Source organism: Melanostigma gelatinosum, assembly GCF_949748355.1.
Source record: "Melanostigma gelatinosum genome assembly, chromosome: 15".
In the NCBI taxonomy this organism is placed as follows: Eukaryota; Metazoa; Chordata; class Actinopteri; order Perciformes; family Zoarcidae; genus Melanostigma; species Melanostigma gelatinosum.
In genome coordinates, this window is record NC_136648.1 from 8,201,584 (window position 1) to 8,217,377 (window position 15,794).

A 15,794-nucleotide genomic window follows, 5' to 3' on the forward strand; every position below is an offset into this window, starting at 1 on the left:
TTTTTTGTTTTGATTTGCTGGGGAATATGAATGGTTTATAGTTATTATTAGTTACATTTCTATTACTGCTACCATTAATGTTTTTATTATCAATTTGTCCATCATTATTCTGCTTACTACTCTCATCTCAATTATGTATATTATATGCATTGAATGTGTTGTAATTCTTTTAAGTTGCTCATTATGTACACATGACATGTATTGCCCTTCTGTCCATCCTGGGAGAGGGACCCCTCATAAGTTGTTCTCGCGAAGGTTTCTTCCCTTTTCCCCCGTTAAAGAGGTTTATTGGAGAGTTTTTTGTGTTCCGGTGTGAGGGTCCCTGAACAGAAGATGTTGCATGCTGTGCAGATTGTAAAGCCCTCTGAGGCAGTTTGTGACTTGTGATTTTAGGCTAAACTAATGAATTGAATTTCATTGAATTATTTGTGCAGCCAAAAAAAAAAAGAAAAGATAAATTAAACGTTCCGACCACAGGAAACCGAACCACTTTAACTGCACTTTATAACCTTTCCTCATTCACTTGACCCCTAACAGTATAATGATGGTCATATGTGTTGTAGAAATAATCCTGATCAAGCAAATGCATCAGCAGCATGTTCATCTCTGGGGCTTAAAGAAGCCGCTGTAAAGCCTATCTATTGCCTGTCTGTCTGGGAGGAGTCCAACACTTGGATTACAGGGCGTCATGCAGTCGTCTACTTGGATTATACAGCAGGAGACAATACAGCAGCATAGGAAGACAGCAGGTGAAGAGCAGTGGTACGGATGGATATCGGAGGAACACCAATAGGGCATTTTTCATGATGCATGCAGATGGTTTTGAATTCACATCACGCTGCTCACATAATTTCTGATGCACTTTTTTCCTTCAGTTTTTTGTTTTCGGGATTTATTTTCTCTCTGTAATTTACCACCTTTTTTGTTTTCTAAAATCGGATTACAAAAGAAAACAGAGTGCCTTCTGGGATACAAATCATGTATTTGAACAGCAGAAATAATGCCATTGAAACAGAAAGGAGTAAGAAGAACATAAAAGGGGAAAAAAGTGAGTACAAACACACATTGAAATGGTAATATTTTATTATTTGGCTAGACTTATTTATATTTAAGGCATTAAGATGCAGTAAATAATATGTTCAAGCCTCTTAATAAACATTTCTGTTGCATGCCTTGATTCTTTTCTCCTTCCCAGGGACTCAGTTAAAGACAACTCCACGTCATGAGGAGTTCACCCTGACGTCCCCAAAGACGGGGAAAAAGTTGGAGACCAAGGAGAACATGACAGTGGAGGAGGAGTTGATGCAGCTCACTGCGTTTGGGAAGGCCTTTCATGATTTGACCCATTCAGAGAGGGTGATTAATGATCTGACATTTGGACGGCGGGTGGGGCTTTACGAGCTGAGAGGAGAGATCGGCTCCGGAAACTTCTCCCAGGTTAGATTGGGGATACATGACCTGACCAAAGGTGAGATGCTGGGTGCATTCTGATGCCAATAAAGTGCATGTGTCCCAGAGTTATTACCATAAATTTGTCAAAGTCATGATAATTTGGTCTGAAAAGGCCACACTTCTCATATCTCTCCATAAAACATCTGAAGCACCACTGCAAACACTGCCAATAACAGTGGGTCGTTATATTATGAGAGGTTTGTCTTATATTAAATCATATTTTCCATTTAAGTATCATTAAAAGGAATTGTATGTATCTGTGAAATTACTAGTTTCCCGATATACATTTTATATATCGGGTTAGTTGGAAACTCTGTTGAATGAAAAAATGAATGTGCAGACGTCCAGATTCATTTCATGGAAGACACTTCAGTCAGCTCGGCTCAAATTACACCAGTTCGAGTCATTCCGGCTGTCAGAGGACATCTCACCAGCCAGCCATCCACTACTGTCGTCAGTTTTCACAGCCAGCAGCTTGTGTGCAACAAGACGATGATACGGAAAAGCAGACAGCAGCAGGAATTAATAAAAAGCCGTAGATCAAAGCAAAAAGGAGAAGCGACACTTCTTAACATAAGGAAGATTGAGTGACAGTAAAAGCATAGAAACAAATAAAGTGTGTGTGTGTGTGTGTGTGTGTGTGTGTTCCTTGTGGCCTCATTGCCCATATCTGTCGTCATCTGATAGAAAGAGTGGCAGTAAAAATCCTGGATAAAGTGCGTCGGGGCAAGCGATCACAGGCGCCTTTTGCCTCAGAAATCTCTTGCATGGAGAAGCTGGCTCACCCCAATATCGTCCGCCTGTATGAGGTGGTGGAGACATTCAAGAGGCTTTACCTGGTGATGGAGTATGCCAGCAGAGGAGAGCTGTTCTCCCGTATCAGCACCAGGGGGCGCCTTTCAGACATGGACAGCAAGCTTGTGTTTTCTCAGGTTGTGTCTGCAGTCAAACATATGGTAAGTCACCAGCTCGTCTTTAGGTGCACGTTGTGAGCAGTGCATGTGTTGTAAAATGAGAGAAGAGATTCCCAATGCAGATTATTTAAACAACTAAATGCTAAGACTTCCTTTCAAGATACGTTTCTAGAAGATATTAGAGGTGTAGAATAATGATAAAAGGCATTTATACCACTAGAGAATACAACGTTTCTTGTGACTCTGCATTAAAAGGCTCCCGTACCTTAAACCAACTGTGCAGGAGAGCTGATTAAATGTGTAATGCCTCAATCATTCCTCTCTTTTCTTTTTTCCCCAGCATGATAATAATATCGTCCACAGGGACCTGAAGTCAGAGAACATCTTCTACACCAACACCTACTGCATTAAAGTGGGTGACTTTGGTTTCAGCACGTTCTGCTGCCCCAGCGACGTCCTTCACACATTCTGTGGCTCTCCACCTTATACGGCCCCTGAGCTGTTCAAAGAGAAAGGTTACAGTGGTCAATATGCAGATATGTGGGCGCTGGGTATCTTGCTTTACTTCATGGTGACTGCCACAATGCCATTCAAAGCTGCAGACACAGGCAGGCTTAGGTGTTCTATCCTGCAGGGCTCCTATGCCATTCCTCCCTATGTACCCGGATCATGCAAGGAGATCATTGCGGGCCTCCTGAGGCCGGTTCCTGTGGATCGCCTCACTGTGGAACACATCACGGACAGTGACTGGATGAGAGGTATTGAATGCCCCGAGGCCTACCTGGCCTGTAGCCCCACACCCTACCACCTGGTCGAACCTTCCCACATCCTCAGTGCAGATGAACTGAATGTAAAGGCAGCGCTGGAAGATCTTGGCATTACTAAGGTCCAAGTCCTCAACAGCAGCCTAGACTTGCAAAGCCCCATCAATGGTACTTACCGGATTTTGCTGCACCGTATCCAAAAGAGGAGGACTGTGGAGGCTGTGGGCTACAGCCAGACTTGCACCAAAGAGTCCCAGAGCAGACTCACATGGAGGGCAGGTTCAGATGGCTGCTTAAACAAACGCCAATCTGTGGTCTGTATCATCATGTAGTTTAGTTTCCCAATAGTTCAACATATTGGGAAATGTGCTTACTTCGAAAACATGTTTGTTATAAATGAGCACAATATTAATCAGAAAAAAGGTAAGTGATAGATAGCACTGGTATATATTTCTTATATATTTTATATTAAAAATAAAATGTATGTATACATATATACCGTACACAGATTATTATAATCATAATTATTTGTATTACTACCAGTATTTGTTCAGGGTTTTTTTCTTAATTTTCCTGCAACGTCGCTTATTTATCTTTTAGAACTCTTAGTAATATATTTCCATAAATTCTGAGCAGAAAACACTTCAGAGACGAACCATGGGGAAAATGGACTCGAACAATATCCTTTCAATAAACACATTAAATATGAACTATACTTGTGTTTCTGTGCTAGATATTATATTTTGAAACAATAATACAATGGGATCCATTGAGATTTCATTCTTCTTTCTTACCTGTTGATTTCAAAAGAAAATAACTGATAAATACTGTAGATATAAACATGCAGAACTTCACATAAATGTCCCGAGAGCTATTTGTACAAAGGAGGATGTGGAGTTAATATCTGAAAGCGATTCGATTAGGTCATTTTTACACTCATATCTCATTATATTTCACATGTACAGTATTTTCTATTTTATTGAAATAGTGAAAAAGGTGTAAAAAAGTCTCTTGAAAGCCATAATAAACTGAAGTCAACGTTGAATTTGACTGACCTTTAAGAACGGCACACAACTCACTACGTTCATAGGCGTTACACAAATATACATGTCACATGTCAGCATGATCGATGAGCCTGTAAAAATAAATGAGTTCCCGTGACTATTTTGGGGCTTAGGTTGATCAGTGTCAAATATTGCTCCACATGACGTCATTTTCAAATGACTTAGTGGTGTGCAATGCTTTACAACTGCTTTACGTCTTCTTTCTTTCTTGTTGCTCTTTCTACACTCAGAACTCGTGATTTATTTCACACCAAACTTGCACAGACTTCTGTTAACGTGTTTTATAGCCTTCTAAGTTATGAAGATGGCAGAGATACAACATTGGGAAACAAGTTTCTGCCATGTCTTTTCACAATTTATTTTTGCTTTCTGGTCTATATGTGCTCCATCATCCTATTAATTCATCACATTTGTTTTATTGTAAAGTCATTTCTCCACACGTTGCTTCCCTGTCTCGTGTTTTATGTTCAAAGTATTTTCCCCTTGATAAAAAGAAGGCTAAAATGCCTGATCCCGATGCCAACCATCCAATTCTTTCTGCCTCAGCATGCAAAAGCAAAAAGTGCAGCACAGCTGTCAGCATTGTTGTGACATAAAGAAGAACCGAAAGCCTCAGCACCAAAATCCTTTTCATGCTGCAACCCAAGATGCACCTCTGGAAGTGGTGCATCTATTAGTCATTCTGCAATTTTGAATGTCCATCAATATTTGATATGCTATGAATGTCATGATAATTATTATGTATTTGTCAGGTTACCTATCACTGTTCCCTTTAGGCAATGTTGGCAGCCTATTCAAACAAATACTTCTCCTGTGTGTGCGGAGGACTCTTTGGTTTTAAATGTTGATTTAAAAGCTTTTTATCCCTCTCACCTCTCATGCATGTCTACATTTGTTGAGATAATGTGTTCTCACCTTTCATTTCATCTACAAACATTGGATAATTAATACACTGTAGTGCACAGGCTTGTATTGTCTGATAATGTGGCACAAGCAGTTTGCAAGACGAAGCCTGCGGGAGGCAAACTGAGTGGAAGTCATAAATTTCCACAGACAGTGCAGTCAAACACACTGCGTTACTCATAGTGGGATTTTATCAGCTGCATGTCCCAGCAGTTCTTGATGATGCCCATGGACATGAGAGAGTAACACCCGTAGATCAATGAGTGACTCCAGCACCATGCCAGATCAGATACTGCTGGTTGTACATTCATTCTCATTAAAGCTGCATGTGTGTCTGATTTCTTCCTGCAGATATTTTTGCACTGCAGTTTTAATCAAAGTGCTTAAATCTGGGGATTTTTAGTTTGTTAATTGTTTGATCTAATTGCCTGTGCATCCTGTACAATTGTGTTTTAACATTTGTCAAGTAAAATACTGTCAGCGTAAAGTACATTTAATGATGGCAACATCGGGTGATGATGAGAATTATACTTTATAGCAGCCTTATGGAATATGCGTGTTTCATTTTAAGGAGCTCATGTTTTAAGGTAAACTTTTAGATTGTTAAAGCTGTATGCCTCGGGTTCATGCAACATACATGTTCTTGAACTTTGCATACACCGTTCACTGGAACACTGGAACACTGGAATGGGGTGTCCCCTTTCCTCTCTTTATTTTACATTATGGTCCCTGTTTTAGTAAATATAGTGTGAAAATGCAAAAGTGGTCAAAGAGGAAAACAGTGGAAAGCGATAAGCAAGTTTATTGTTATAATGCATTTATGGGAACACAGAATAAAACCTATACAAAAAATGTACGAAAAGACAGACATTTAATGTATTTTGAACAAATTAAGATAAGAGTGCTCCACTTCTATGACACACATTTCAGAAGACATTTACATTTACCAGTTTGTGTCTGCAAATAAACCATTTGATGGACATTTAGACACATCATGCCAGAAATACTGCAAATGTTACATTGTCATTTACACTCTATCACCATTAATTAAACAGCTTATTGAATACTTTGTGTCTTAAAAGGCAAGAAAAACTGTCACAAATATTGTCATTGAAGCAGCCATGCTATGGAAGGCATTTATGTATTTATGTAGCGGCCAGTTGGCATCAGCAGTTCATTCCTGTACCACAGAGTGCTGTTGTGTTCCTACCCAAGCTTTGACCTTTATCTTAGTGAAGAGTGAAAGCAAAAGTAATGCTACAAGATTTCCTTGGCCAACCATGTCAACTGCCTACCAGTAAGACACCATAAAACCTCCATGAAACCGTGCGTTGCTCAATGATAGGATTTGGCAGATAGATGCGAGATGGCTTGGGGCCATTGAATCAGGCTGATTGCCCTCAGCTTCTGTACGGCCGTTGGTGCTGTGAAGAGCAAAGACATTCATTTGAATATTACTACAATACAAAACGATGATATCCACAGGAAACTGGTAATATATATATATATACTGCACTTGCAGAGTTTTTCAGAGTATTTTGTTCGGGATTAAATATGGACAGACATGACTTGACTTGATGGACAGCTTTACAGTGCAAACACCAGGTATCACGCACCTTCCTGGGTTTCTTGCCATCATTTTTGGCTCTCTTATCGTCAATGTTCTTCATCAGCTTCCTAACCCATGTCTCTTTGGGGTCAGTGCACAGCTCACGCCCCCTCTTCATGGTGAAGCTAGAGGATAATTAATAATCAGAATCAGCTTTACTGGCCCATGTGTGCACTTAGAAGGAATTTAACTCTGGTTTCTCTGCATCTCTCTCTACAGACAGGTAAAGGTAAATAATAGACAGGACTGTTATACACAAGTAGTGAAAAAAATTGGTGTAATTATAAAATATATATATAAATAAAAAGAAACAATGACCAACACTATAACAAGATGCAATAGTTGATCAGACATTTATTTTGAGTAGTAATGCGAGAGCAATGTAAGTTTAGGCACTTGAAGTCAGTTCAGTTTTACAGTGGATATTCTCATCATCTATGCACGTGTACTTACATTACAGCAGGGATGTTGCAGCCTCCATCTACCACTTGCATTCTGTACTCCACTGCGTGTTTTTGAGTGCGCTGTTTCATTGTTTTCACGTACTTAAAACAGCAGTCTTCATAGGTCGCTGAAGTATAAGAAATCCAGTGCAGTAAAGTCAGAACTCCAGTGCAATCCAGTACCACCACAGTAGAATATTATTGGTACAACACAGTCAAATAAATCAATCAAAAGGAAATAAAGTACTAAAGGTCCTGAACAGGGCTATATTACACAATGAGGCCACATCTGCCCACACTCTTACTGAGGCAATAAACCCATCTCATTGGCCTTCTTTTTTTTTTTTTATCTTCGCTGTGTATTAAATGTAATCAATGTGACATTAACTCCAGAAGCCAGCTTTTACAGTGTCTTACTTTGTGCCAGTGCAAGACAGAGACAGGATAGGATCAGCAGAAAGAACATCGTGTTGAACCGCATGATGTCGTCTGTAGTTGCAGCACTGAAAGAAGCCAGAAGGATGCCAGGAATTACAATGTTTGCCTGCAATCAGCCTTATCACTCTGGGATTATTGCACCCGAGCTCCTCCCAAGCCTTTGTTATTCACATTTAAAACTTTGAACCTTTAACAAATATTTCACATCAGCTCTCTTTGTGGATATGTGCATGTACATCTAACACATTTGACTTGTTTTTAAACTCTACAACTCTTGGTTGTAAAACACATTACAGGAAATGTTGACACCCATTATTATTATTATTATTTTCTTTGCTTTTTATAGTAAAACAACTAATTCTGATCTTTTGGTAAGAAACTAAATTAAATGTCATTGGTGTTGATATGCTGATGAAAAGAGAATCCACATCTGTTCCCTGAATCTGTGCACTTTGATTGAAAATCTGACACATTTACATTGATTTGATGTGAGGTGTGCTTTTACTAGTAAGTAAGCAAATAAAGTCAAAATAAGAATAACCCAAACAAAACTGCTACAAATTCTTTAAATCGTACTGGATCTTATCTGATAGAATATCTATGACCATTTCAAAATATTAAGGAAACTCTAAATTAAAACGGAGCCGTGTCTCTTTCTATTTAAAGATTAAAAGCTACTCACCTTAAAGCTCCAGATGTATTTTGTTGCTGTCTTCTTGTGTCTGTGCAGGCAAGGTGAGGCACTCTTATAAAGGACTGCCAGGTGTCATATTACCGTAAAGCACTTCACCTTTGCACTTCGTCTCAGCTTTCTTTTTTCTTCCCGAACCAATACTGATGTGCTTTTTTTTTTGTCAAGCTTTTTCTCCCAAAAGAGTTCATGATGTGTTGCTGAAACCAAATACGAGTCTTACCATGTGCGCACCTCCTAATGTAGGGTTTTTGTAGAAAGAGAACTGTGATACTTGTCAATTTAGTCAAACAAGTGCATTTGCAGCCAGAAACTTCAGCCAGAAATTCTCAGCATGCGTGTATGTGGGGGTGGAAGGTCGTTGTTCTTACAAATAACATATGTCTTTTTTGTCATACTTTGGGATTTAGAAATAGGAAACATATCCTACCGTAGAATGAACTCCTATGTTGCCTGTGGTTGTTGAAATTGGAGTCTGGACTGTTAAACTCTTAAAGGTTTTAACTCTCCTCACACTGACAGTTATAATTTGAGAAATACTCAGCCTTCCTCAATGGCTGTTGAATGAAGGTGTTTAGAGACATTATTCTTACACAACTTGTTCTCAACCTTTATCCAAAAACGTCTGAAGAGTAAATACTTGCACTTGAGAACAGCATTTAACACAAAGGATGGAATAACAGACACTTGAATGTTGGTGCTAAGATTAAAGCCAATCCTGCCCAAATCCTTGGCCTTATGTAGTTTCAGGTGTGTTAACAGATCAGATTTTTGAATCTTCATCTTGTAATGACATGTTTCTCTTTGAATACAAGCACACACTCATGTCAGTGTGTCCTTTTTTATGATTGATTGATGTGTTTTTGCTCAAACTGGGTAAATGTTATGGAAGGAACACCAAATATTGTTTCATATCATTGTAACAATTGAAGAAATACAACATATGGACTATATATATATATATATATATATATATATATGCACATGAATATGCATATTCACTATGGAAAGCATGCACATGCACAGACATTTCAATTCATTCCATTCATACATCTAAATGCACAAACACATACATACACCACATACCCATCTAACACATTATTACATATAGGTGCATATAGGTACATATAGGTGATATGTACTATGTAACTATGTACTTACTACTGTATATATAAAAGGCAAAATAGCATTATTAACAACGGGCCCCAGTTCACGGTGAAGCACGCACACACACACACACACACACACACACACACACACACAAGGGTATTTCCAAGGTGGCTTTCTGAATAACTTGCAAGTACTCGTTCATCACCCAACACGTTATAGAGGGCTTGCTCCCTACAGGCCGCCCACCCCACGGGCCCCAGTGCAACTGCATTGTCTATTCAACGCCACTGCAGTAAACCCCCTTCTCCGTCTTCTGACGTCCATTCTCAGGCATGTGCAAAGAACAGAACATCTAAACACATGCCTCTACAGTGGATGTCAGAGTATTAGGTGCTACATTTGATATTACTTCAAACACATTTGGATACAGACATCGTAATACATGTCAGCCCTCTTTTCCTCACGGCTAATGGCAGAGTAGGCTACTGCCATTGGTGTGTGAGTGTGGGAGCGTGTATTGTACGTGAGCGAATGGGTGAATGAGAGGCAGACTAAAAAGCGCTTTGGATAAAAGTGCCATCTGAACGTAGTTCAATTACTGTTTTCACTCTTTTCAAATACTGTACAGTTAACATGTGATTCTTACACTATGAATATTAGAACATGATTCCCGTTAGTGGCTGTTTTAGATACAAAAATATATTTGTCAAACAATAAAACACACTTTTAATTCCTGGTGTATTGAGGACACTCCTATATCATTTTAGAGACATCCTGAATGTGAGTATTTTTGTTTTTATACACATTCTACAATGAAATAGTTCACAATGAATGCATCTCTGACTGCATCACACTTTCAGCCTGTAAATATCTCGTGAAATCATTTCTAAGCTTCATTTGATGATATGAAGCATGACTGCCATGCACAGAGAGGACACCCTACCACGATTTAATAGTTATTATTCTGTTGTTTATCCATTATTTATCTCTTGTGCATTACTTTTCATGCTGAGATAAATCGTGTTCACTGTCTCTGGTTAGCTTTTTTTTAAAGTTTAAAACATATACACTACATATCATTTGCAGAACATAATTTGATGTACAGTGTAAAGGTGAAAGTGTTGCTGTTGCTCATTTACTTTTAATTGTGAGTGGAAGTCCCCAACAGATGGACCATATCAGACCATAAAGGCTGTATCTCAGAATCAATAAAGTGCACCTTAAGATTAAAAGTTAATAAAACTCCATTTTGACCCTTGCAGCTGACTGGAATTAGTCATTAGTCACTTCATTTTAAAGTCATTGATGCTTAATTGAATGGCCCGTATGCCGTATTAGTATGACATCACTACTCCCTGGCAATTTAAAAAGGATGTACAATTAGATTGAGTTGAGTGTGACAAATGAAGCCGTCGTAAATTTAGGTTGCTGACTGTACTTAAACCACAAAAAGTGTGGAAATACACCACGTACAAACCTGTTGACTCTCTCCGTCGTGCTTGTCAGTATTCTCAGAAGAGCTTGACTCTGATGCATGAAAAACCAGTTGTCCAGAATCGGATATGGAGCAACCTTCCTTTACTCATATTGTGATCTGACAGGTAAAAAGCTTTGCATTAAAAACACTTGTCAGCGTTGCCATATCGCGTATCCACCAAAAGCCTTTTCCTGAAAACACGCCGTGGTGTTTGTTTCACAATGATTTTTGTTGAACACTTTGCGACAGGTATTAATGAGCCTTCAGTGCCCGAGTGGACATCGGATAGCTCTGTTCAGTGTTTATACTCACTCACATCCAAACACACTGCTGAAGCCCAATGAGGCGTTTCATTTCTCTTTTCCTTGGCTTGCAGGATACTGGTGCTCACTTTGGTTGTTTACTACACTTCTACTCCCGAACACATTGTGCATTGTGTCACACAGAAGAAATCAGAGGATATCCTATTCCTACCCCAGTTGCCACCCGCTCATCAAAGCATTTTACATATATTTGGATTGCTGTGATTTATTCACAGATTGCCTCAGTCTTTTCGTGCGGTTCTGGTCTTGCTCCCTGCTAGACGTGTGAGTTTGATCACAGCACAAAATGAAAAACATCTGAATGTTCATTGGCAGAACAACCTGCAACCTGTAAAAAAAACAACACTAAAGAGTTGGCTGTGGTTATCTCTATCCCTGTTTGTGATCGCGTATTCGAAAAATCCTGATGGATTAATGGCATTGGCTATTTGTCAGGAGATGATGGTCCACTGCCTGAGAGGCATTTGGACTCAGGCAGTGTCATGATGCAGTGTGTTGTCTTCAGCATTCCTTTCAGACAATGTGAGATGTTGTTTTATCCCTTCACTGTTGCTGTCATCTTGCATGCACATGAAAGAAGACATCTCCAAGAAGCCATTTATCATTGTGGGAGAAACATTACTTTGGCACACAGTACAAGAAAACTACATTAGAACTGAAGACAGAGCTGTCTCACATGCTGTAGACTGAATAATGACACTGATTTAACATTTACTTCTTATGCAACCGTCCATTTGTAAACTGCATGTGAAAGAAAATGAAAAATGAAAGCGAACAAAAGGGTAAAGGTTCAAAGAAGAATTTTCTGGCCGGGATGATGACAAAAAAGAAAGTCAGAGGAGTTGCAAAATCTGTCGTTTTTCTCCTGCATGTAGCACGCTCGTGTAAATCAGAAATATCTGTCAATGTCAAAAGGCTCAGGAGATTTGATAAGTGTATCAGATGGTTTTAGGTGAGGATAAGTCTCAACATCAAAATGTTTCACCCTCTTGGGGGCATGAATGTAGACAGCCACCTGATCACAATCCAGACATTGCTTCTCAGATACCACCAACAAAACGACATGGAAAGAAATGACCAGCAAAGGCAATCCCAGTATCGGCAGAGGTAGAAAGTATTTTCACTGTTACGTTAAAGGTGATATGAGATGGTGTGATTACATCTGTAACAGGATGTATGTCCTTTTGTGACAGGATGTTAAGTTTAGGACTTTTTTGGCTACACCCAGTATGCCGCACATGGTCACTATTAAAGATGCGGTGTCTTCCCACTCCCCATTTCATTAGACATGTAATCGAATAGAATATAATAGAATAAGGTTATTATCTTAAAAAGATACTTTTCAAAAGTTTTTCGACAAAGTACCGGTACTTTGGTATAGATTTGTCTATTTGTGATTTGTCATGGAGGAATATAACCTCATGTCAGTTTAACCTACGATTAACATTTGCTTTTTCTAAACCTTAACCATGAACTGTACCTCACAACCGTAGTTGCCATGCACAGATATTGCAGACAGATGTTATTTTAAAAACGCAGCACTGGACGTTAACAAATACAATCTGGGGTTTTGCACAAACATCTGATTGTATCATTCTCTCTGGCATGAGACCTCTTCAGTTTTGTTCACCATGAAAAGTCCTACAGGTGTACAAGTATTTACAAAACTGACCATTTGTAGAGCTCCTCCACTGGTTTTCAAGCTGTAACATTCTTATTGTATTCTAACATATTCATCACTTAGCTGTATTTGCCTCTATACCCAGAAGCTATGCTCTTCAGATAACACTGCTCAGAAGATAAGATCAAATATTACACCACTCTACAACTGAGATGGTTTTGGGTTTTTGTGAAAGAATCTTAGCATCATAATGTCCCTTGTTTTTTCCCAGTGAAACTCCTCTGGGTTTTTGTCTTCAGGTGTTAGTTACGATCATCTGGGGGGAGATAGAAGTCTCTAAAGTAACAGTGTGTCTGAGGTGGTCTTACTGGACTTCAAAGCAGCACTATATCTTTACACACACATTACACTTATCGGAAGGACTGCATATCAGCTTTTCCAGCCTCTGATGGGGCCACTTTTACGATTATAACAATGTTACATTGCCTGTTTGGAAATCTGCTACACTGGATGGGAACACACACAGTTTTGTCATGCACCACAACCAAAAGCACAAACATTTAGAGTGGAATTAGTGTGAGTGAGCGTTAAGCTCCCTGGCCTGCAACCAATAAAAATGTTGACTGGCAGATTTTCAGTGGACATTGGACAGCGGCTCCACGCTGACGGATAAGAAAAGAAACTAAACTGTTATGGCTCGAAGAAGAAGCCAAGCTCCTCTGACAGACGAGGGCTCTTGGGAAACAGAATCAACACATGCAGTGGCTTGTTCGAGTCGTGCCTGAAGGGAAATGTGAAGTGTGATTCTTGCTGAAAACCTTTGGTAGGTATTGTGCAATGAAAACTCGTATGAAATGAGCTCTATTCAGTGTTAGTTAACCATAATAACACTTAATAATGCAAACAAATGTGTATGCCAGCGTTTTCTGCATAACGTTTTGCTTCTTTAGCCACCCGGGTCACTTTCTAATGGAAGCATTTCATACACGTTTGTTCAGGAGCTGTGACTTCGACTCTTTTAATGCAGCAAATAAACTGCTGTGAAGTACAGTGTGAAGGAGAGAGAATTTCGTTCCTCAACAGAGAGCAACGATTTACTCTTGTTGAAATCCAACTGAGAGTATATGTGTTGATTTACATGTGGCATGTGACAATTGAGTCAGCTATAAAGCCATTGGCAAGTTGAGAACAGAGTGACGTCTTGAAAAAACATTGCAAAATCAATCTTAGAGGACCGGGTTAGGGTTAGCCTAGAATTGTTTTTCTATGATTGAACCTTCATATAGATTGATTTAATGAGACTTGTTGGATGAAGTAAAATAATCTGTTCAAATGATTTATTAAAACCTGCTCAAGAATAGCAAGCACGTACAGTTTTCTGTTCTGTTCTTTCCTGTTCTGTTCTGCTCGGTGGGGAAAATATGAATCACATATTTCCATTTGATGTAACAGTACCACTTAAAAAGCACGGCATCTTGGGTTTGATAATTCAGTCAGTGTGAACATTGTTTCACTGGAGTGATCAGAGTGTTGTGTTTCCTGTCTTTGTATAAAGGAGGACTACATCCAGCATTGAGTGCTGTTGCCCTCTGGTGTCAGATGAAGTGAACTGCTTTGGCTTTAAAATGAAACAAAATGTCACATGCAAAGCAACATTACAGGCAGTCTGTACACAACACCAACCTGCAACAACACCCACGTGAAAACAGTTTATCAACACAAAAATGTCAGGCAATAATATCGAGTACAGATGAACAGAGAGGGGTCAACATTTAAAGTCATGCTGGCTTTTGTCTAGATTCCCCAAAAAGTCTAAGAATGTGACACTCAGCGGCATTTCTGTGTTTAAAGTTCTGTGAACCAATCGGCATTTCATAACAGACCATGATGCATGCAGTGCGTTCATGTCTGATTCACAGCAGGGTGTACGAGGAGAGTGCAAGCTGGTGTTAACAATGCCAATTTCAAAGCACATTTTTCTTAGGTTTTGCAAATGTCAAATGTATTCAACATGTTTTCTAAACCTCAAGGATGAACATAAAGGGTTTGATGGGAACAATGACTGTTAAAAAACTCAATAGGCTATCTTTATTGTATGTCTAAGGAAATTACTTTTTCTTGAAATTACTGCAGACCATTTGCCAAAGAATATCCAAGAAAATTAAATTAAAAAAATAACTCAATGTGGGAAGGGTTTAAGAGGAAACCATTGGGGAAACTATTCCTCCACAGTCGTTTTTTATACAATGAATGCATTTATTTATGTATTACTTTATGACTAATCTATGACTCACCTTGTCTTTGACTCCCCTTCCCCCTGCCACATCTGACCAGGAGTACTTATCCAAAGAAGCTTCACATTATTGGCTTTTTTCAGTCCTCAGGAACTTCTCTTATTAGAGTGCACATTATTGTTGCACTTTGGAAATCTTTCATCCTATTATGAGGTTGCTTCTAGAGTGTCATATATGTGCAGCAATTCCTCCTCCTGGAAATGTGTTCATCAGTCAAGGCCTTGGCGCTCCATCTTTTTTGTTTTTACGTCAATCATTGTGACAAAAATAATAAAAATGCCAAATGTCTCCATGACAATTTATCAAACTCCATCCGCTGGGGAAGATTATGAGATGTGATATTTGTAAAAAAAAAAAAAAAAAACTGTCAAACTGGCCTGCTCTTTGTTACGTTTTTAATTTGATTATGGGCTTTTTTAAACTGTGTTATAAGAACATGGTCAACTATAAACTATTATAGGGGTCTGAGGAGTTCCTGTAACAGCAGCTTAAACTATCCACGCAAACTTTAAGTTGATATTTAGGGTTAGTTGAAACACCTGCTCCATTCTAAACATATGGACAGTCGCGGACAGTATTTTCTTTGTGGTTTACTGACGGGCGCAGGGGAGGCAGGGGGTCGCGCTCAATGTGCGCTCTGCGAGTGAAAACATTTCTGCTTCAACTTGTGTTATCTGCGCGGTGGGTTGTG

At 39.1% G+C, this 15,794-nt stretch overlaps 2 protein-coding genes across 2 annotated transcripts; one reads left to right on the plus strand and one right to left on the minus strand.

Annotated features, from left to right (window-relative positions):
- Window positions 1–978: 978 nt before the first annotated feature.
- LOC306789034 (serine/threonine-protein kinase NIM1-like) lies at window positions 979–3,462 on the plus strand (the record flags this gene model as incomplete). Its single annotated transcript, XM_079284793.1, has 4 exons — window positions 979–1,048; window positions 1,196–1,468; window positions 2,140–2,408; window positions 2,707–3,462. The coding sequence occupies 4 exons, from the start codon at window positions 979–981 to the stop codon at window positions 3,460–3,462; spliced, it is 1,368 nt and encodes a 455-aa protein (XP_079140919.1).
- A 2,421-nt stretch (window positions 3,463–5,883) lies between these two features.
- On the minus strand, window positions 5,884–8,317 carry ccl25a (chemokine (C-C motif) ligand 25a). The gene is made up of 5 exons (XM_079285649.1): window positions 8,270–8,317; window positions 7,567–7,652; window positions 7,160–7,277; window positions 6,714–6,831; window positions 5,884–6,521 (listed from the first exon to the last, which is right to left on the minus strand). Exons 2-5 carry the CDS (start codon window positions 7,628–7,630, stop codon window positions 6,498–6,500), a joined length of 324 nt encoding a protein of 107 aa, XP_079141775.1. The 5' UTR covers window positions 7,631–7,652; window positions 8,270–8,317; the 3' UTR covers window positions 5,884–6,497.
- Window positions 8,318–15,794: the final 7,477 nt, after the last annotated feature.

What these genes read in the sequence shown, in the direction of transcription:
- ccl25a (XM_079285649.1), bottom strand. Translation starts at nt 7,630, where the DNA reads ATGCGGTTCAACACGATGTTCTTTCTGCTGATCCTATCCTGTCTCTGT. An exon ending in TGCAACATCCCTGCTGTAAT is followed by an intron (nt 6,832 to 7,159) that starts GTAAGTACACGT and finishes ATTATCCTCTAG; the next exon opens with CTTCACCATGAAGAGGGGGC. An exon ending in ATGGCAAGAAACCCAGGAAG is followed by an intron (nt 6,522 to 6,713) that starts GTGCGTGATACC and finishes TGCTCTTCACAG; the next exon opens with CACCAACGGCCGTACAGAAG.